The 23,047-nt window shown below is 47.7% G+C and overlaps 1 protein-coding gene across 1 annotated transcript in view; it reads left to right on the top strand.

The window, feature by feature from the left end:
* The window catches only part of LOC119621912 (olfactory receptor 2V1-like), a 211,369-nt gene extending 195,129 nt beyond the window's left edge, over positions 1-16,240 (top strand). The window contains exon 2 of the mRNA XM_073010391.1: positions 15,273-16,240. Coding sequence (XP_072866492.1) covers positions 15,302-16,240 — 939 coding nt within the window. The 5' untranslated portion in view covers positions 15,273-15,301. The remainder of the gene's footprint in view (positions 1-15,272) is intronic.
* Positions 16,241-23,047: the final 6,807 nt, after the last annotated feature.

Genomic DNA, 23,047 nt, shown 5'->3' with positions numbered 1-23,047 from the left:
CTGATTGCTTCCCTAAGGCTAAGGTGGCGTATGGATTTGATTCCAGGTAGCCTATCGCCACATTTTGTACTCTTGAACATATTCTAATTTATTTACTAATTCCTCAGTCACTTAAATGTCATCCATGACAAATATTAGAGTTTTGGTATCTCAGAGATGGTTCCTTAGAACTCTCAGTCCTAAATGGAAAGGCATCTTTTTGATAGTGTATTTTACTTTATTTTCCAAATCCCAAGCATCTGTGAAATTAGTAGTGTTCTTGACCAACAGTTAGATAGCCTCTGCTTGAATGCTTCCAATACTTGAGAGCTCACTACTTCATGGTGACAACCTTTTTGATTCTTACATAAATTCTTCCTAACCTTGAGCCATCCTGAAGGTCAGTTTAGCTTTCCTATCATCTAAAGTACTGTATATTGCTGTCTGAAAACACACAGACAAATTAAATGCTCCAGTTGCTTTTTTTCCTTTTTGGTAGCAGCTTTATTGAGATAGAATTCATACAGTATACAATTTACTCATTTAAAGTATTCTGCATATTTTCAAAGAGTTGTACAACGATTTTTAGAACATTTTTATCCTTATACCCATTAGCAGTTACCTATTTTTGTTGAACACCTCTAGCCCTAAGCATCTACTAATTACTATCTGATTTTATAAATTTGCCTATTCTGGACATTTCATTTAATAGGTGGTCTTTTGTGTCTGACTTCTTTCACTTGGCAAAATATTTTCAAGGTTCATCTATCTTGTTGTATTATATCTTCTTGTATTAGTATTTTTTTTTTTTTTGAGACAGTCTCGCTCTGTCGCTTAGGCTGGAGTGCAGTGGCGCAATCTTGGCTAACTGCAACCTGTGCCTCCCAGATTCAAGCAATTCTCCTGCCTCAGCCTCCTGAGTAGCTGGGATTATAGGCATGCGCCAGCACGCCCGGCTAATTTTTGTATTTTTAGTAGAGAAGGGATTTCACCATGTTGGTCAGGCTGGTCTCAAACTCCTGACCTTGTGATCCACCCGCTTCGGACTCCCAAAGTGCTGGAATTACAGGTGTGAGCCACTGTGCCCAGCATATCAGTACTTTTTTTGTTGTATTTTTAGTAGAGACCAGGTTTCACCATGTTGGTCAGGCTGGTCTCAAACTCCCGGCCTCAAGTGATCTGCCTGCCTTGGCCTTCCAAAGTGCTGGGATTACAGGCGTGAGCTACTACGCCCAGCCTTTTGTATCAATATTTCATTTCTTGTACGGACAAATAAAAGTCCACTGTATGGATACACCACATTTTTGTTTATATACTCATTTCTTTATGGGTATTTGGGTAGTTTCCACTTTTGACTATTATGAATAGTGCTGGTCTAAACATTTGTTTCAAATGCTTTTTTTTGTATGAAACGCTGCTCTTTCTGCTCCTACACTGTAGTGATGTTTTGGTTAATCTGAATGTAGTATTTTACTTTGTAAAATCTCACTGTTGGTATTAGTCTGGTTCCGCCTTGTTGGAAGTTTGAAATTTTGATTCTTTGATTGATCATATGATTTGTTCATTTCAACCTTGGGTACTATGCCAGTTGGTTAAATCTCCATTCTCCGTCCTCATCCACATCAGTGATCAGTATACTGATTGCTGAGTGGGGTGGCCTCTCTACCACATAGCTTATTACTGTGGAGGAAGGAGAGTCTTCTCTTAGCCATTGTTCTGTGTGGAATTGGCGGACTAACACATTTTTATATTCATATGCAATATTTTCAATTCTAAACATCCTTATGTTTGTACCGGAACTAAGATGTCCTGGCATTATGGGATCATTCATGTCAGTTGCTTATCTCTGGTCAGGTAGTTGTTTCATCCAGCAGCTCAGACCAGAATTTGAATTCTGGCTCTTGTCCTACTTATTATCAGAATGACCTTGGGCAAGTGACTTGAAGGTTAACTTGGGTAATTTTCTCATGTGGATAGTGCGGATAGTAGAAGGACTTAACCTCACAAAGTTTTTGAGAGGACTTAGTGAAGCAGTCCACATAACGCACTCATCATGTGCTGGGCACGTTGGTGAGGGCTGGATTTCAAGGATGAAAACGGAGACCAGAGAACTTTCTGTGGCTTGCTGAATGTCAAAACTGAGACTGTGCAGGTCAAGCAGAACACTTTCTGTTCCTTCCGAGCCGTGTTCCCTTCAGGTTTCAGTTTCAGAAGGAAGCGAAGTTGTTTGTGATGCCGGAGCACACACCTGCAGAACTTTAGACTTCTTAGGAGTCGACTGGGGTTGCTTCTCATTGCTTCCACGCCTCTGTCCTCACCAGTGTTGCCAACTGTGGATTTGTGTGTGTGTGTTTATCACTGTTGGCCATGCACCACAAACAGAGATATCAGTCACATTTAAACCCTGCTGCCCAGGAAACTCCTGCCCACAAACCCAGCCCAGCCCTTTGAGAACCTCACTGACCAAGTGAGTGATATGTTGAGAGATGAGGATAGTCATCTTACCATTCACGTCTGTGAATTATTATTTATTCAGACTGGAATAATCTCGTTAAGAGAACCGTGTGTAATCTTAGCATGATAATCGGATTCCACTTGTCACTTGGAACTGTGACTCAATCTTGGAATTTTTTTTTTGAGACAGAGTTTGGCTCTTTTAGCCCAGGCTGGAGTGCAAAGAAGCCCAAAGAACCTAGGAAGGTGGAGGGAAGCCACTTTTTTCCACCCTGTACCCCTCACCTTGCTCGTGGAGGCTCTCGCTCGTGGAGGCTCTCGCTCGTGGAGGCTCTCGCTCGTGGAGGCTCTCGCTCGTGGAGGCTCTCGCTCGTGGAGGCTGTGAGGGAACAGGACCCTGCTGAGTGTCACGTGAGAATCTGCCTCCACTTGGAGTTTTGTTAATGCATGACTGACAGGAAGGGCAGCGCAGTCAGTTACTCCGTGGACCTCGTCCCCAGTTGATGGCCTGTACTTCGAGGCACTCAATCATTGGTCATTCACTGTTCATTCAACAAATACTTACTGAACACTCTGGAAATAAATGAAGAGCAACCAAATAAGAAAATCAAAGGCTATTTACCCAGAGTTCCCTATAGTAAAGGAGTCAGCCACCGCCACTTGTACTTTGCCAGAGAAGAGGAAAAGCTTTCAAGTGGAAAAGAAGCCTCAGGTGTGCTCTGAGGGGAGGCTGTGGCTGTGGGGGTGCTGGAGGTGGGCTAACTAGGAGCAGATGTCCCATCATGTTACGGTAAGGGAGGAGACCAACCCTCATATCGTCTTATGCCCAATTTCTGCCTCCAAAGAAAGAAGAAGTAAAAACTAAAAGGCAGAAATGAAATCCACAGGCACAGGGCCCGGTGCTGCTAAAACTACCTTTAACCACTAAAGATCAACCCCTGACCTAATCAGTTATGTTTTCCATAGATTACAGACATTGTATAGAAATGCACTGTGAAAATCCCCATCCTGTTTTGTTCCGATCTAATTACCGGTGCCTGCAGCCCCCAGTCACGTACCCCCTGTGTTAGGCAGGAATCCAGACCTAACATGGCGGCGTTACCCGGCGTAGCAGGCCTTTTGTTAAAGACTCCCTTCACCCTTGTACACACCCGCAGACTTACATACATCAGAGTTCCGGCTGGGCAACCACACTCCCCCATGACCTGCATTCCACAAGTTCGTAAATAGCAGTTTCGGTTGAGTTTCCAAAGACCCCTTCCTCATGACCCTTACTCAACTCCTGCCCTAGTAGTTTCAAGACCCCCCAGGCCCCGTTTGCACAACCAGCTTCCCTCCCTCTCAGGCTGTAAGAAGCCCCTACCTTCCTCCCTCAGCACGACTTCCTCGGCCTGCACCTTTGAACTGAGGACCCTCGCCCGCAAGTCCTAATAAAGGCTATTCTCACTGCCATTTGCCTTGTGTCTTCGTTCCCAGTTTGACTGCAGCCTCAGTTTACCTTTACACCCTGCTTGCTCAGTCAATCACGACCCCCTCATATGCACCCACTTAGAGTTGTGAGCCCTCAAAAGGGACAGGAATTGGTCACTCGGGGGGCTCGGCTCTTGAGACAGGAGTCTTGCTGATACCCCCGGCCGAATAAACCCCTTCCTTCTTTAACTCGGTGTCCGAGGAGTTTTGTCTGCGGCTCGTCCTGCTACAATGGGATCTATGGGGTGCCAATGAGTGATGGGAGCTTTTGCAGGAGTTGTCCTGCATCCAGGAAGAATGAGGTACACAGACAAGTGAAGAAGGAAGAAGAGTTGTATTTGGTATTAAAACACCTCAAGAGGAGTGGGCAGCTCCTCTCTGGAGGCGGGTCATCCAGCCTTGTGTTCAGCTCTTAGCAGAGCGGAGGCCCTGGATAAGGTGGCTCGGAGGAGGCCCTGGATAAGGTGGCTCGGAGGAGGCCCTGGATAAGGTGGCTCAGAGGAGGCCCTGGATAAGGTGATTTGGAGGAGGCCCTGGATAAGGTGGCTCGGAGGAGGCCCTGGATAAGGTGGCTCGGTGGATGCCCTGGATAAGGTGGCTCGGAGGAGGCCCTGGATAAGGTGGCTCGGAGGAGGCCCTGGATAAGGTGGCTCGGAGGAGGCCCTGGATAAGGTGATTTGGAGGAGGCCCTGGATAAGGTGGCTCGGAGGAGGCCCTGGATAAGGTGGCTCGGAGGAGGCCCTGGATAAGGTGGCTCAGAGGGTGCCCTGGATAAGGTGGCTCAGAGGATGCCCTGGATAAGGTGGCTCGGAGGAGGCCCTGGATAAGGTGGCTCGGAGGAGGCCCTGGATAAGGTGGCTCGGAGGAGGCCCTGGATAAGGTGGCTCGGAGGAGGCCCTGGAGTGGGTGGCTCCTCTGCTCTCCACAGGCGTGATGTCTCTGCATGTCTCCGAAGCTCTCAGCAGAGAGGGTGCTCCTCGCTGCAACCAGTCCTCATTGTCAGTCCCATCGTGGGTCTGTCTGCCCTTTTCCTCCTCTGGCCATTCTCTACCCGGCTCTGGATGAGCCCAGCGCTTTTAGGGACCTCAAAGGGGAGGAAGTGTGTGCTGATTGGCCCATGGGCAGCCATGCTGGGCCCAGAAGAGGCACCAGGAGTTCCTACTCTGGTCTGCTGGAGTGGCAGCCCGGGCTCCCAGCCTTCAGGTGCTCCCTGGCCTGGAGGTGGGGCCTTACTGGGGACATGCCCCCTTCCGCCCAGGATTCTGTCTGCCTCCTGCTGCCATGCATGGCCCCAGTGCTCGGCCCCAACCCGCTCTGAGATCAGAGCAGGCACCAGGAGTAGAGAGAGTCCAGGCAGACACTCCTGAGCCTGCAGGATGGGGGATCCTTCCTGGGGCCCCCGAGGGTACAGGCCGCAGAGACGCCCGGCTCCTGCACCTAGGAGGGCGGCTACAGCCACACCCGACCCGGAAGGCAGATCCTGATTGCTCCCGGCCCTTCCCAAAGAGCTCAGGGAGGCTTGGATCCACAGCTGCAGTTTGGGCGTCTGTAGCCCGCACAGGAGGGTGGGGATCCTGCCTGCTCCATAGAGCATTTTGCAAATATATCCATTTGCAAAAATATCCATATTTACATACATGCAAAAATTCTCAATAAAATACTAGCAAACCAGGCCAGGTGCAGTGGTTCACGCCTGTATTCTAGGCACTTTGGGAGGCATAGGCAGGAGGATTGCTTGAGGCCAGCCTGGGCAACATAGTGAGATCCTGTCTCTACAAAAACATTTACAAATATAAGCCATATACAGTAGCATACGCCTGTAGTCCCAGCTAGTTGGGAGGCTGAGATGAGAAGATTGCTTGAGCCCAGGAGATCAAGGCTGCCATGAGACACCTTTGTACCACTGCACTTCAGCCTGAACAACAGAGCAAGATGCTGTCTCAAAAGAAAAAAAAAACCTGGCAAACCAAATTCAGAAACATATCAAAGATTATACACCACAACCAAGTTAGATCTATCCCTGGAATGCAAGATTAGTTTAACATGTGCAAAATAATCCATGTGATACACCAGAGTATAACCACATGATTAATTTAATTGATGCAGAAAAGCACTGGACAAAATTCAACATCCATTAATGGTTTTTTGTTTGTTTGTTTTGTTTTGTTTTGTTTTTTAGATCGAATTTTGCTCTTGTTGCCCAGGCTGGAGTGCAATGACACCATCTTGGCTCACCACAACCTCCACTTCCCAGGTTCAAGCAATTCTCCTGCCTCAGCCTCCCGAGTAGCTGGGATTACAGGCATGCACCACCACACCCGGCTAATTTTGTATTTTTGTAGAGACAGGGTTTCTCCATGTTGGTCAGGCTGGTCTCGAACTCCCAACCTCAGGTGATCCGCCCACCTCGGCCCCCCAAAGTGCTGGGATTACAGGCGTGAGCCACCACACCTGGCCTATTCGTGATTTTTTTTTTAAAGGCTCTAAACAAAACAGGTACAGAAGGGAATTTCCTAAACATAAAAAAGTCATTCATGAAAAGCCCACAGCAAATATCATAATCAATGAAGGAAAACTGAAATCTTTTCCTCTAAGATCTGGTACAAGGCAAGGATGCCCATTATTGCCATTCTATTTAACACAGTACTGAAAGTACTAGCAAAAGCAATCAGAAAAGAAAAAGAAGTAAAAGTCATCCAAATTGGAAAAGAATAATTAAATTATTCCTATTTGCAGAGAACATAATCCTATATGTAGAAAACCTTAAACATGCTACTAAAAAACTTAGAACAAATAAACGAATTCAGTAGAGTTGCAAGATACAAAATCAACATACAAAAATTGGTAGCATTTCTTTACACTAACAACAATCTGAGAAAGAAATCAAGAAAAGAATCCCATTTGCAAAACCATAAAAAATAATAAAATACTTAGGAATATATTTAACCAAGGAAGCAAAAGAACTGTACACTGAAAATTCTCAAACACTGATGAAATAAATTGAAGAAGACACAAATAAATCGAAAGATATTCCACGCTCATGGATTGGAAGAATTAATATTGTAAAAAATGTTTTTTGTTTTGTTGTATACATTTTTTCTTTTTTTACCATCATCTACCCAACTAGATGAGGTAAAAATGTTTATACTACCAAAAGCAATCTACAGATTCAATGCAATTCCTATCAAAATTCCAATGGTGTTTTTCACAGAGATAGAAAAAACAATTCTAAAATTTGTATGGAACAACAAAAGACCCTGAGCAGCCAAAACAGTCATGAGAAGGAAAAACCAAGTTGGAGGCATCACATTTCCTGATTTTCAATTACATCACAAAACAATAGTGATCAATACAGTATGGTACTGGCATTAAAAAAAAAAAAAAAAAAGACACATAAACTAATGGAACAGGATAGAGATCCCAGAAATTAACTTAAGCATACATGGTCAACTAATTTTTGACCAGGCCACCAAGAAGACATGGAGAAAAAAGGATAGTGTCTTCAATAAATGATGCTGGGAAAACCTAGTATCCACATTCAAAACCATGAAATTGGACCCTTATCTTACACCATACACAAAGTCAACACAAGATGAATTAAACACCTAAACATAAGACTTGAAACCATCAAAATTCTGGAAGAAAATATAGGGGGAGAGCTCTTGGTTATTGCCCTTGGCAAGAACTTTTTGATATCTCACCAAAAGCATAGATGACAAAAACTAACATAAACAAGTTGGACTACACAAAATTACAAAGCTTCTATACAGCAAAAGAAACCATCAACAACATGAAAAGGCAGTCAGCAGATGGAAATGAAATGCTTAAAAGTCATACATTACATAAGGGGTTGATACGCAAAATATATAAGAAGCTTAAACAACTCAATAGGAAGTAAACAAATAGCTTGATTAAAAATGGGCAGGGACCCATATCAACATTTCTCTAAAGAAGAAATAAAAATGGCTGAACAGTATATGAAAAGATGCTCAACATTACAAATCATCAGAGAAATGCAAATTAAAACCACAATGAGACATCACTTGGCCTTTTATGAAAAAGTCAAACAAAGTGTTGGTAAGGGTGTGGAGAAAAATGGACCTTTGTAGACTGTTGGTGTGGATGTAAATTGGTACAATCACTGTGAAGAACAGTTTGAAGGTTTTGTCTTTAAAAGATAAGAACAATAATAATAGGATGAGCATTAAAAATCATTTCTAACAAAGAAACATCAATATTGACATCTCATAGACATTTCTATGACTGTTACTGCTTTTATTATACTGCTAAAATTAAAATGCCATTAGCCAATCAAAAAATTAATTAGACTTACACATTAAAATAAAAGAGAAGGTCTCTATTATGCAAGGTAGTCTCCAAAATAAAAAGAAGGCATCAGTTCAGACTTCCTGGTAATTTATTTGTGAAAAGTTGACATTCCAAAAACACCTCCCCTGTCTTTAAAATCTTAAAGGATAAACAATGTAATTGTTATTAATAGACTGTTCTTTTCCTACTGTGGGTCTCCAAAGTCCAAGCAGTGTTGATTTAGGCTGAGTCAAGGGGAAAAACATGGAATAGAATGTGAAATCCAAGTTTTGATTTTCAATGATCTGGTCTTTAGAATGCACAAATAAGCCTTCATCTTACCCTTCAAAGTGACCAAAACACTCTTAAATCTCCATGAGATACCATGAAAAGATGGAGAAAGAAGAATTGGGATATCATATTTAAAAACAGTGTGGTATGGGTTGTTTCCTTGTTTGCACATGATCAAGTTCATCCTGTAAAATACAATGATGTCAGTAGAGGAGCTGTCACAAGATCATCGTGTCTCCAAAGGTACGGATGATAGATCTGCAGGGGTTCGTGGGAGGCTGAGGTCACCATGGATTGCGTTTTGGAAGAAATTTTGAATGGAAAAGATGACTTTAGTCATCTAAAAGACTTGAAGCTTAAAAAATAAAAAAGATGGATTTGACTGGGTGCAGCGGTTCACGCCTGTAATCCCATCACTTTGGGAGGCTGAGGTGGACAGATCACCCAAGTCCAGGAGTTCGAGACCAGCCTGGGCAAAATCGTGAAACCCTATCTCTACCAAAAATACAAAAATTAACCAGATGCAGTGGTGCGTGCCTGTGATCTGAGCTACACGGAAGGATGAGGTGGGAGGATAGCTGGGGCCCAGGAGGTCCAGGTGACAGTGAAGCGTGATTGTGTCACTGCACTCCCGCCTGGGCAGCAGAGCAAGACCCTGTCTCAAATACAAAAACAAAAACAGGCCGGGCATGGTGGGTCATGCCTGTAATCCCAGCACGTTGGGAGGAGAAGGCGGCCCAATTGCCTGAGCAGGTGGCAGAGTTCCAGGGAACTTTCAATGCATTTGTGTATCCCTGTGCCTGAGGGCGCTGTGGCCCCCTCCCTTCCTGTATTTCCTCACACGACTCCCAGTGGCCCTAGTACTAGTCCTGTTCCTAAGCTCTGTTTCTTTGAGGTTGAAGTCTGTGGGGTCCCCTGAGAGCTGAGGTCTGAAGTCAACTCCCCCTCCTCACCCTGTGTCTGTGTTAAGTACCTGCGTGGACACTGGGAGGAAGTTCTGCCAGCACGAGCTCCTTCCCTGAGCCTGTTTCTCCCTCCCAGAGGAGGTTGTGGTCTGTGTGAACCACACTCCCTGAGCCTGAGGAGCCACTGGAGGCCAAGGTTGTGGTGGGCTCCACAGCCTGGCAAGGAGTCACCAGGGGCTGAGGAAGGAGGTTGGTGCTGGGGCTCCTCCTAACCCCCTGACCCAGTGGGAGCAAACACAGGAGGATGAGTGCATGATTCTGACGCTAGGCTCTCCTCCGCAGGCGTCCCTGCTGAGTTTGTTTCCCTGCAGGGGACCCACCCACAGGTGAGTGAGGGTCTTGTCCTGTTGCCTCCTCTCTCTTCCCTGCAGCTCCTGCTCCTGTTGCTGGTTCACGTCCCCATTTGTCTTGTTCATCAGCACTTGCTCTTCCTCCTACTGTCTGCCTCCATCAGGGTGTAATTGTTTTGTCTGGGTTTTTGGAGGGGCATCTCTCTGCTGGTGTGGTGTCTCTCCTCACTCTTTCTTCTCGTCCTCTTCCTTTGACCCACGTCTCTCTATCTCTCCTTGGTGTCTTACTCCCCATTTCCTGTCCCCCTCCCTCTGTCTGGGTTGGAGACTGGGCTCTGGGTCCCCAGGGTGGAGAGTGGTCCACAACAGGAAGACAAGGACAGATGTGTGGGGAGTGCGAAGGTGAAGGGGTAGGAAGGAGGGGGCTGACGAGGGATGGGGTCCTCCTGTCCCAGGGAGAATATTGCAGAGACGCAGTGGCTTCTTCTGTGTTGTGGTTTCTAGGAAGAAAAGTGAAGTTATTAACTAAACACCCAATGGAAAGGTCTGAAGTTAGAGAGCACCAAGATGAGCCAGTGAGATGCAAGAATAAATTCTGTTGTATTTCATAATACATTTTTATTTTTCTGAGACAGGGTCTTGCCGTCTGTGTCCTGAGAGGTGCAAGTGGCTGGTGCCTCCGGACATGGTGGTAGGGTGGGGAGTCCGTTCTTCTCCTGGGGGATCTGGTGTATTTTGCTGGTTGGTGGAGCCTGTGGCTGATATGGCTGAGAGGGTGCTTGGTCGCTGTGGGAACAGATTTGCTCCTATAGAAATCCCCTCCACATCACACAATGTCATAGCTCTGTCATTCAGCTGGAGTGCAGTGCTGTGACTGTAGCTCACTGCAACCTCCGCCCCCGAATTCAAGCAATTCTTCTGCCTCAGTCTTCCAAGTAGCTGGAACTACAGGTGCACACCACCATGCCCAGCTAATGTATCATTTTATTTTTATTTTGGAGACAGTCTTCCTCTGTCACCCAGGCTGGAGTGCAGTGGCGTGAACACAGATCACTGCCAGCTTGAACTTTCAGGCTCAAACCAGCCTTTCACCTCAGCCACCTGAGTAGCTGGGCCTACAGATGTGTGCACGATAGCCTGGCTAATTTTCTCTGTTTTTTAAATACAGATGAGGTCTCATTTATGTTGCCCAGGCTGGTCTCAAATTCCTACCTCGAGCTATCTTTCTGCCTCAGCCTTTCAAAGTTTTGGGGTTACACGTGTGAGCCAGGGTACCTGGCCAAAAAAATTTTTATTCATTCAACAAATATTGACTAGCGCATAACAGATGTGGCAGGCACTGTTCTGGGAGCCAGGGATCCCGCCACGAGCACCCGTGGCACCGGGGAACATGGGTTCTAGTTGGGAAAGCAGAGAACAGACACCCGCATGAGCAGCCTGGGGCCCGCCGTGCCCATTGACCTGCTGTGGGAACCAAGGCGGGGAAGGGAGGCAGAGGAAGAAGGTTTCAACTCTGAACGGGTGCTGAGGGAAGGCCTTGCTGAGAAGGTGAGGAGGAGGAGGTGAGGGAGAGAGGCAGGGCCGGTCTGGGAAGAGCCTTCTGCACGGAGGTGAGAGAAAGTGTCCAGGCCCCGGGGCTGGCCTTGTCCTGCAGCGTGGGAGCAGCTCCAGGAGGCTGGGGAGACGGGCAGGGAGGGAATCCCAGGAGAGGGGAAGGAAAGGCGTGGGTGGTGGTGGAGGGCTGCTGAGAAGTCTTGCATTTACTTTGGCTTTATTCTTGCAAAGATGGGTCCACCCCAGGGCTATGTGACAGACAGACCAGGACAGGCTGGGGCGTGCCAGGGTAGACTGGAAGGCAAATGCAGTCGGGATCATTGCCACCCTCCAGGGACGCTCTAGAGGTGGTGGGGCCGGGCGGGAGCTGGCAGGGGTGCGTGCGGGCCGGGGGGGAGCTGGCAGGGGTGCGTGCGGGCCTGGGGGTGTGTTTTGCAAGAGGAGCCAGCAGGGGTTTCCGATGTTTGGGACGTGTGTGTGGAGGGAAGGACAGGAGTCCTGGATGACGCGAGTGTTGTGACCTGTGAACCTGGACAGATCTGCCACTCACTGAGCTGAGAGGGGAGAACAGGCGCGTCTCCGGGGGAGAAGCCACTTCGGGTGGAACAAGCCCGTGAGGCAGCTGAGGGGAGATGCTGAGTGCACAGCGGGTGTGAGTCTGAGAGCAGGGGAACCACGCAGGAGGGAGGGAGAAATGGCATCAGTCACCCACGCAGTACTGTAGTTTAAGAGATTTGGGGAGGGGGAGTGGGGAGTGCACGTCCTGGGAGGTGCCTGTGGCTGGTGCCTCTGGACGCGGTGGTAGGGCTGGGCATCCCTTCTTCTGCTGGGGGATCTGGGGGGACCCGGTTTGTTTCACTGCTTGGTGGAACCTGTGGCTGATATGGCTGAGATGGTGCTTGGTCGCTGTGGGAACAGATCTGCTCCTGTAGAAATCCCCTCCTCATCACTCCAGGGGTCATCCGTGGCAAGGACCCCTGGGCACACCCCCCTGGGCACGAACCAGGACAAGCTCCCTTACCTAGGGACACAGATCAAGCAGCCAGCTGCAGGGTCCTGGGCCTGGGCAGGCCCATCCCAGTTTAGGAAATTCCCCGGGGTCTTGGCACAGAGAGCGTGGGGTCCCGTGGAGCAGCCGCATTTAGCCTTGCAGTGAGGTAAGGTGGACGTGGATACACCAGCATGCAGAGGACTCACAGATAAACGGCCGCCCATATGTGGAGCGGGTCCTCGTCTTTGTAAGCAGCTGAAGATGTTTCTTCCATTTTCACTCACCGTCCCTGGTAGAAACGATTCAAACAGCAAACTCCTGTGACACTCAGACCACGGCCAGTGAAGTGGGAGCCTTTCTGCAGAAAATGGAGATTGCAGCCACGGGTCACTCCATCACGTCTTACTTTATTCAGTCACCACGTATGGGTTGAGGTCCCGCTATGAGCCAGGCACCATTCTGGGGGCTGCCAAGGTCATGGTGAACGGAAACGGTGCCTTCACTCTGGTGGATCTCACAGACGGGCACAGTCCAAATACGGGAGCGTGTGCGTGTCAGATGGCGCCGGTGCCCTGGAGAAACGGCAGCAGGAAGGGGCTTGGGAGAGCGAGACATTCAGCTTTTTCATCCGCTGCCACAGAACAGCTCTCTATGAAGACCAGCATTTGAGGAAAGACCGGAAGCAGGGAGGGAGGGAGGCCTGGGAAAGACCTAGGAAAATGAGCAAAGCACGGAGGGCGTGGGCACCCAGGCCAGGAGACCCGCGGGAGCTCTGTGAGCAAGGGAGGGGCCACAGGGGACCTCAGAGGGACGTGCGGGGGACTGTGTTTCCATGTGTCTGTGTGTCTCGGTGTGTAACTGTGTCTATGTGTGCCTGTGTATATGTCTGTATTTGTGTATAACTGTGTGTGTGTGTGTCTCTGTGGTTCTGTATATGGATGTATGTGTGCCTATGTGTTTCTATGTGTGTCTGTGTGTATATTTCCATATCTGTGTCTCTGGGTGTGTATCTGTGTGTGTGTGTCTTTGTTTCTCTGTGTGGCTGTGTGTGTGCCTCCATGTATCTATGTGTTTCTGCGTGTGTGTTTTCATGTGTATGTATGTGTGTCTGTGTGTGTATAGTTCCCTGTGCCTGTGTGTCTGTATGTCTGTGTCTGGGTGTATTTGTGTCTGTCTGTATCTCTGTGTCTATGTGTGTGTCTGTGTTTGTGTCTGTGTGTCTGTGTCTGTCTCTGTGTCTGTGTGTGTGTGTGTGTCTGTATGTCTGTGTCTGTCTGTGTCTGTGTGTGTGTGTGTCTGTATGTCTGTGTCTGTCTCTGTGTCTATGTGTGTGTCTATGTTTGTGTCTGTATGTCTGTGTCTGTCTCTGTGTCTGTGTGTGTGTTTGTGTCTGTATGTCTGTGTCTGTCTCTGTGTCTATGTGTGTGTCTGTGTTTGTGTCTGTATGTCTGTGTCTGTCTCTGTGTCTGTGTGTGTGTTTGTGTCTGTATGTCTGTGTCTGTATGTCTGTGTCTGTCTGTGTCTGAGTGTGTGTGTGTGTTTGTGTCTGTATGTCTGTGTCTGTCTCTGTGTCTGTGTGTGTGTTTGTGTCTGTATGTCTGTGTCTGTCTCTTTGTCTGTCTCTGTGTCTGTGTGTGTTTGTGTCTCTATGTCTGTGTCTGTCTCTGTGTCTATGTGTGTGTGTGTGTGTCTGTATCTCTGTGTCTGTCTCTGTGTGTGTGTGTGTCTGTATCTCTGTGTCTGTCTCTGTGTGTGTGTGTGTTTGTGTCTGTATGTCTGTGTCTGTCTCTGTGTCTATGTGTGTGTGTGTGTGTGTGTCTGTATGTCTGTGTCTGTCTCTGTGTCTATGTCTGTGTGTGTCTGTGTGTGTCTCTGGGTGTGTGTGTGTGATGTAGGGCTTTACTTTCCACTGTAAGACCTGGGCTTTATTTGGAGTAATTTGGGATGTCATCGACATACTTTCACTAGGAAAGTTACACAAATGCCTTACAGTTTAGCAGACTCTCTGCAAACACTGTGACAATAGACTCAAGGGTTGAAGGATAGAAGCTGGGAGACCAGGGAAGAGGTTACAATAACCCATCGGAGAGAGGAGGGTGGCTGGGACTGGGGTGGTTTTGGTGGGGGTAGGAAGAGCGAATTAGATTCTGAGAAACACTGAGGGTACAGCCAAAGGGCTTTCTGATGGTTAGGACCTAGGGAATTAAAGAAATAGAGAAATTAAAAATGGTCCCAGGATTTTTGACCTGAACGAAATAAAGACTAAAGAACATCTTACGTTGCCATGATCTTTCCTTTTTTTTTTTTCGCCCCCCCCCCGCCGAGATGGAGTTTCGCTCTTGTTGCCCAGGCTGGAGTGCAGTGGCGCGATCTCAGCTCACTGCAACCTCCGCCTCCCGGGTTCAAGTGATTCTCCTACTCAGCCTCCTGAGTAGCTGGGATTACAGGCATGGGCCACCACACCTGGCTAATTTTGTATTTTTAGTAGAGAAGGGGTTTCTCCAGGTTGGTCAGGCTGGTCTTGAACTTCCGACCTCAGGTGATCCACCCACCTCAGCCTCCCAAAGTGCTGGGATTACAGGTGTGAGCCACTGCGCCTGGCTTGATCTTTCCTTTTTGTAACACATGTAAATGATCTCTTGGGTGTGAAATAGTCCAAGGCCTGTTAGAAACAGTGGACCAAACCCATGTGACCCCAGCTATGTGGAAAGCCTGGGCTTTGCTGGCTGAAGGAGAATCGTCCAACAGTCCTGGGGCACATGAAATGATCCCATTTCTACCCTCTGGGTTTGGACGTGCACGAATAACCATGTGGAGTCCAATTCCAGAGCTGGCAGAGGTCCTGTCACCTGTGTCACAGGAAGACGAGCGTGTCCTCCTGCATGTCTTGGAGCATATGCTGTTGAACGGAAGAATTTGGAGCACGATAGAGACGTGTCCCTCAGTCTCATAATTTCTCTGTGTTCTCAGGTGACTGTGAACCACTACGCCATGGGAAGATGGTGAACCAATCATACACAGATGGCTTCATCCTCGTGGGCATCTTTTCCCACAGCCAGACTGACCTTGTCCTCTTCTCTGTGGTTATGGTGGTCTTCACAGTGGCCCTCTGTGGGAACGTCCTCCTCGTCTTCCTCATCTACATAGACCCTCAACTTCACACCCCCATGTACTTCTTCCTCAGCCAGCTCTCCCTCATGGACCTCATGTTGGTCTGTAACATTGTGCCAAAGATGGCAGCCAACTTCCTGTCTGGCAGGAAGTCCATCTCCTTTGTGGGCTGTGGGATACAAATTGGCCTCTTTGTCTCTCTTGTGGGCTCTGAGGGGCTCTTGCTGGGACTCATGGCTTATGACCGCTATGTGGCCATTAGCCACCCACTTCACTATCCCATCCTCATGAATCAGAAGGTCCGTCTCCAGATTACTGGGAGCTCCTGGGCCTTTGGGATAATCGATGGAGTGATTCAGATGGTGGCAGCCATGAGCTTACCTTACTGTGGCTCGAGGAACGTGGATCACTTCTTCTGTGAGGTTCCAGCTTTACTGAAGCTGGCCTGTGCAAACACTTCCCTTTTTGACACCCTCCTCTTTGCTTGCTGTGTCTTCATGCTTCTCCTTCCCTTCTCCATCATCGTGGCCTCCTATTCTTGCATCCTAGGGACTGTGCTGCGAATGCGCTCTGCTCAGACTTGGAAAAAGGCTCTGGCCACCTGCTCCTCCCACCTGACAGCTGTCACTGTCTTCTATGGGGCAGCCATGTTCATGTACCTGAGGCCTAGGCGCTACCGGCCCCCCAGCCATGACAAGGTGGCCTCTGCCTTCTACACGGTCCTTACTCCCATGCTCAACCCCCTCATTTACAGCTTGAGGAACCAGGAGGTGATGGGGGCACTGAGGAAGGGGCTGGACCACTGCAGGATTGGCAGCCAGCACTGAACCCCAGAGTCTGGTGCCTGCTGTGCCACTTCTTGCCTGTGTCACATTGCTAAGTCACTCAACCTTTGTGAGTGTCTGCTTCCATTCACCTGTTGATGGTCACTGGGTGGTTCATAGGTTTTGGCCATTGTAAGAAAAGCCACTCTGAACATTCCTGGACAAAAAAAAGAAAAAAGAAAAAAAGAAAAGAATCATGACACGTGCACTCTGAGGGATTTTGTAAAGATCACAATGTGTCAATCTAAAGCTCCATGAAGAAGCAATGCCTTGCTATTATTGTCATTGTAGATTGTTTATAACCTCCTTGGACTAAATTTACTCTATTTTTTATTTTCTTTATTTTATTTTTTGTATGTTTCTGCTATTTAATGCTATATTTCTTAATTCTTGGTAATAGCGGTCTTTTATCAGATGCGTGCTAAGTTCTAGGTTCCTGTTCCTTTTCTATTCTTTCTAAATTATTTAATTGATGACTTAGGCTAACAAATGTGGATATCTTAAGTGGAAACTTTCTAAACGGCAGAAATTGAGTCCATATAACTCTTCTTGGACAGTTCTTTGCCTTTTTCTGTGTTCAATTAGAGGCTTTATAAAACCTCCTTTAAATAACAAAAATAAATCCCTGCAGTTTAGTAGTTATCCTCGCGGGGGGAATATCTTGTTTTTTGTGTGTTATGAAAGAAAAATATCTTGGGCCCCCAAAATCGCTAGGATAAAGGGAAAACTCAGGCTGGGAACGGCTCAGGGCAAACCTGCTTCCCATTCTATTCAAAGTCACCCTCTGCTCCCTGAGACAGATGCGTCTTCTGATGGCCTCCTTTGGAGAGGCTCATCAGAAACTCGGAGAATGCAACCACTTGTCTCCCACCTACCTGTGACCTGGAAGCCCCTTCCCTGCTTCAAGTTGTCCCCGCCTTTCTGGATGGAACCAGTGTATTTCTTACCTATATTGACTGATGTCTCATGTTTCCCTAAAATGTATAAAACCAAGCTGTGCCCCGACCACCTTGGGCACGTGTCGTCAGGACCTCCTGAAGCTGTGTCATGGGCGCATCCTCCACCTTGGCAAAATAAACTTTCTAGATAAACTGACACCTGTCTCAAATGTTGGGGTTCACAGCGTATTAACAGTACCAGACTCTGTGCCTTATAAATAGCAGTTGCTCAATAAAACATTATTGAATGAATGCAAGAAAAGAGCATCAAGTGAGGTAATATAAACGGAAGCATTTAAAAACTTGACACTATTCACATGTCAAGTTTGCTGTGGCAGCTGTGATTCATTTTAGTACCTCAAGTTCTTTAACAGTTTAAAACTATCTCTCTCTTGGAGGATGAAGACTGGAAGAGAAATAAGGAGAGAAACTGAGTCATCATTTTGAAACTTGTGTATCAGTCAGGGTCCATTTAGGAACAAAATCACATCAGTTATTTTAACAGAAAGTTTAATGTAAAGAATTGCTGGCCGGGTGCGGTGGCTCACGCCTGTAATCCCAGCACACTGGGAGGCTGAGACAGGAGGATCACGAGGTCAGGAGATCGAGACCATCCTGGCTAACACAGTGAAACCCTGACTCTGCTAAAAATACAAAAAATTAGCCGGGCATGGTGGTGGCACCTGTAGTCCCAGCTACTCAGGGGGCTGAGACAGGAGAATGGCGTGAACCCGTGAGGCGGAGCTTGCAGTGAGACCAGATCGTGCCACTGCACTCCAGCCTTGGCAACAGAGCGAGACTCCATCTCAAAAAAAAAAAAAAAAAAGAAGAAGAAGAATTGCTGGCCAGGCATGGTGGCTCATGCCTTTAATGCCAGCCCTTTGAGAGGCTGAGGCAGGGGGATTACTTGAGGCCGGGAGTGCAAGACCAGCCTGGTCCTAGCTACTGTAGTCCAAGCTACTTGGGAGGCTAAGGAGGGAGGACGGCTTGAGCCCAGGAGTTCAAGGCTACAGTAAGGCAGGGCTGCACCACTGACTGCACTCCAGCCTGGGTGACAGCGAGACCCCATGTCTAAAAAAACACAAAAATTAAATAAAATTGCTAACCAGATATTGGAGAAATGAATGGCCAAAACAAGAACACTAGGGATCCCTGGAGCTCAAACATCTGGGGGCAAGCAGTGACCACGGTGTTCCGAGCTCGGCAGAGACCCTGGAGAGGCGTCTCCCAGGCCTTGGAGGGCTGCCTGGCCCTACCCTGTGGTACAGAGCACGGGGGAGAAGAAGCGGCATCCAAAGCTGGGCCCAGGCTTCCAAGGAGCAGCTGTTGTGTGGTTGCTCCTGACACTCCAGGTGTTCAGAGGAGGGCCTCAGGTCCCGGCTGCTGAAGTGTGGGGGCCAGTCAGCTGGTGCTTGTTTTCCTAAGGGCAGGATGAGACAAGTACCAGAAGTGTGAAAGCAAAATCTGCAAAGTGGAGCCAACTTCCAGGATGAAGAAACATTGCTGGGACGATTTGGACAGGAGAACACAGGAAGTCATGAGGACTGGTTTCTTTCCCATCTTGCTGGCTGACAGCCTCCTTCTAGTGCCCCTCCTGGCAGAGCCTGACGGGTCCTGACAGCAAAGCAGCCCCAGCGTCACAACTCAGAGGACAGGAGTGTGGGCTGCGGACTGAGGCAACTGCTTAAAAACGGGTGCAGGGCCCTCCCGTGGCCATTCAGTGTCCACACAGCATTTCACTCGCATCTGAACTTCCATTAAACAGCAGGGACATTTTGCTTTTCCTAAGAATGTGTTGGTGTCCACACAACACTGGCCTTCAGCAGCCATGGCACCGCCTGTGGGCACTGTCATCCCTCATGTACAGTCACGATCTTGACTGAATGGCAGCCTCCACCACCAGGGGTATGTAAAACAATAAGAGGATGGAGAGAGGACAAATTAGCTTCCACACAGGGACACATACACCCCTCAACATGGCAATTGATCTTGAAGACATCATTGGAATTTAGAACCTTCTTCTTCATTTTTGATTCCCTGTGTCTTTTGCCCCCATCTTTCCAGGGTCTGGTTTCTGAACTGACACTGTGAAAGAGTTGGTGTCATAATGAGAACACCTGCTTCCGGGCAACAGAATAACACAGGACCTGTCAGCTCCACAGACATCAGCCCGTCACTGCCCTTCTTCTGCTAGAAAAGAAGTTCCTTGATCAGAAGCGATGCTATGCAGAATACTCTGGGGAAGAAGTTCCTTGATCAGAAGCGATGCTATGCAGAATACTCCGGGGTATCTGAGGCATTCTGCACATAGATGGCAGTGCTGTCAGATGTGCGTGGGCAGGGAAGGCAAATTCAAATCTAGAAAAGGTGTCTATTGCAGTGAAGTCAAATTGCCATGCCGTTCATGACAAAAGGGATCCGATCTAAAAACCTGCTTCTAGGAGGCTGGTAGCAAAAGGAAAGGTGCCATGTTGGGGCCCAGAATGAGTTTCTGCTGATGGAAGATTGGCCACTCAGTGGTGGTGGTAACCAGGTCGGCTTGGTGAGGGTACATCTGTATTGGTGCACCTACGCATAACCTCTGTCCCTACAACTGTGACCACGTTGTCCACAGTCCATTGCGCAAGCATCTCAGCTGTTCCACAAAACGCGATGTTCTGTGGCATGTTAAGTTGGTTAAGATCTCGGTAGATTATATTATGCAGGAGGAGAAATGATGGAGTTCTGAGGCAAGATTGTTGAGATGCACTGTTGTGGCCCTGGAATATACACAGCCGCTTTTTGTGGTCCTTGCAACTTATTACAGAGAAAAAAATACTTTTTCATATCGATAAGTGCATATTAGGGCCAGGCATGGTGGCTTACATGTGCAATCCCAGTACTTTGGAAAGGCCAAAGTAGGTGAATCGCTCAAGGTCAGGAGTTTGAGACCAGCCTGGCCAATATGGTGAAACCCTATCTCTACTAAAAATACAAAAATTAGCTGGGCATGGTGGTGGCAGGTGCCTGTAATCCCAGCTACTCCGGAGGCTGAGGCAGGTGAATTGCTTGAACCCGGAAGGCGGAGGTTGCAGTGAGCAGAGAGTGCACCATCGCACTCCAGCCTGGGCAACAGAGAGAGACTCTATCTCAAAACAAACAAACAAACAAAAACCTGAATATTATGTATAAAAGGCTATGCCGATTTGTTCCAGTAAGGATGAGCACATCTGTAACAGCCACTGTGGTTCGAGTCACCATCTGATTAACTGCACAATAATGCACAATAATTTTCCATCTGGGTCATGGGTGATAATTAATTTTAGAATTATCTTTAAATGAATATATACATCAGTCTTCTCAACCTTCACCCAGATGCACCTGTGATCATCTACCAGAGCAACCATGCATAGGAGAAGAAAAAATATTCAAAGCTTTTAGGAATTAAAATTATTCTCTATTGACTTTTTCAAAAAAAGACCACCTGGAGAACCTGCTGATCAAACAAGGCCAAGTTTATTCCTTTGCAGTAAAGGTAAACACCACCATGACCACATTTTAGCAGGATTTCAGAAGTGGAAGATCAAGGGTAGATGTGTAGGAGTGTTAGGATCTGGATTTGAGAAGCTGGAAGTGGCTTGGTGGGCATGAGACGTGAGGAGTCTTAATGAGAAAACAGTTGCCTGATAAGCAGTATTCTGGTTTTGTGCCACCACACTGCAGCCTGGGTAACAAAGCATGACCCTATCTCAAAAACAGACAAACAAATTACAGGATTACAGGTGTGAGCCATCCTCCCCAGCTGAAATTTAAAATATTTTAATTTTTACAGATTGGGTCTCCGTCTGTTGCCCAGGCTGGAATGCAGTGGTGCAGTCATAGCTCTCTGCAGCATCAGACTCCCGGGCTCCGGCGATCCTCTCACCTCCACCTTCCAAGTAGCTGGGATTACGGGCATGAGCCACCATGCCTAGCTTAAAACAATTTTTCATATTCGCACAGGCAGGAAACATTGACCTACCTGATTGGAATGAAGATTTGTCACACGTATGACACAAAATCTCCCCATAAGTTGAATGAACAACTTGATGGGAGAAGATTTGGTAAGGAAGTTGGGGAAAAAAAAAAAGAAACTGGCCTATGCGTATTTTAAACCATTATTATAGAAAATTTCAGGCACACACAAAAGGGAAGCAAGTATCACAAAGTCCTATGTCGCCTCACACACAAAAGGTGCCCGGTTCAAAACCAGGTAGAAACGGCTCCTTACACTTTTTCCTTCATTACTTCGAATTTTTGACATTAGGGACTAGAACATCCCACTGCTATCTCCACCTGGTTACAGAGGCACAAGGAGAAAAAGGCGTCCACACCATTGCCTTCCCACATCAAGCATCAGCACCTTTGAAGAACTGAGCCCACCTCACTTGCGGTGGACACTGCACAGATGACCTCGGCCCAGAGCCCGTCCACTCCACAGCTGCAGGCTGCCAGATGGAACCCCGGACCTGCTCTGTGACTGCAGGTGAGCAGGGACCTTAGAGATCATCTCATTCACCCTCTCATTTTGTTGACGTGAAACAGGCTCAGGGATGGGAGTGGCTGGCCTGTGGTCACAGAGCAGGTCCCTAAACTGTGCCCAGGACCCAGCTGGCACAGCCTCCAGGCCCAGGAAACACTGGAACTGAATCCAAATGGATTTCCAAAGGGCAGAGGCAGAGCTAACCTGGTTGCTTCTTCTGGATTCATTGGAACAACCAGCTAAGCAGCCCCAGAAGATCACTTCCTTCCAGCTTTTGCCTAAAATGGCACAGGATGGTCCCACTTGTGAAAGCCTCCACAGCGTCCCTTTGCCTTCTGGACTCTGCCTCGCTGCTCAGCTGGAGTCCTGAGGCCTGAAAGACCTTGCTAGTGCTGAACTGTGTCCCCCTGAAAACTCGTATCTCAGAGCTCTAACCCCTAGGACCTCAAAATGTGACTGTATTTGGAGATAGGGTCTTTAAAGAGGTGATTATACCACAATGAGGTCACTAGGGTGGGCCCAAATCCAATTTGACTGGTGTCCTTATAAGAGGAAATTTGGACAGAGCCACTCCACAAGAGGAACCAGGACTTCCAGGGGTTGTGAAACTCAAACCCTGAGAGCCAGTGGAGGAGCTGACCGGCCCCGGCGGCCCCTGCAGAGGCCCCGGACACTCAACGCCACAACCCTCCTGCAGGCCCACGTGCTCATCAACAGAAGCTTTTCTCTCCTTAGATTATAAAAGACAGCTGTAGAAAATAAAAGCCAGTGCCCATCTCCTCAAACACCAGGACTTTCCACATCACACAACACAGCAGCACACACTGACGCCTCCTGCAGACACACAGTTGGGGGGATGTGCCCGTGTTGACCATAAACTGGATCTTATGGTGGGTCCTCATTTCGTTTCTGTAAAACACACTTTTTGTTGTTTTAAACCCATCTATTGGCAAGGTCTCCATTCCGGCAGCTTTGGGTTGAATGACTTCCATCACGCCCCTCCCAGCTTCAGTCTTGTGGTGGCTGCTCATCTCCTTCATTTATTTGGCATCTCCTTAAATTTACTCATATCTGTATTAGTTATATAACTACTTAACTTAATTACAAGCAACATTAGCAAGAACTTCAAGTTTCAAGGTGCAAGTTACCTGCCCTCCAAGGCTGCAGTAAAGCATTACGTAAACATTAAGCATGCTCTGGTCACAGGGATCACTTTGCACAATGCAGCTGTCACCTGAGCTGCTCCCTGGGAAACACTGACTGCCTCGTTGCTGTGTTTGGGGGTGTGTTTTTATGTTTTAGCATTCCATAACCGCTTTATTGGGGCACAATTTAATACCAGAAAAAATCTACTCATTGTAAGTCTACAGC

This window comes from Chlorocebus sabaeus, chromosome 23, assembly GCF_047675955.1.
Source record: "Chlorocebus sabaeus isolate Y175 chromosome 23, mChlSab1.0.hap1, whole genome shotgun sequence".
Taxonomy (NCBI): Eukaryota; Metazoa; Chordata; class Mammalia; order Primates; family Cercopithecidae; genus Chlorocebus; species Chlorocebus sabaeus.
The sequence above is the reverse complement of the archived record's forward strand: the minus strand, read 5'-3'. Positions and strand labels throughout refer to the sequence as shown.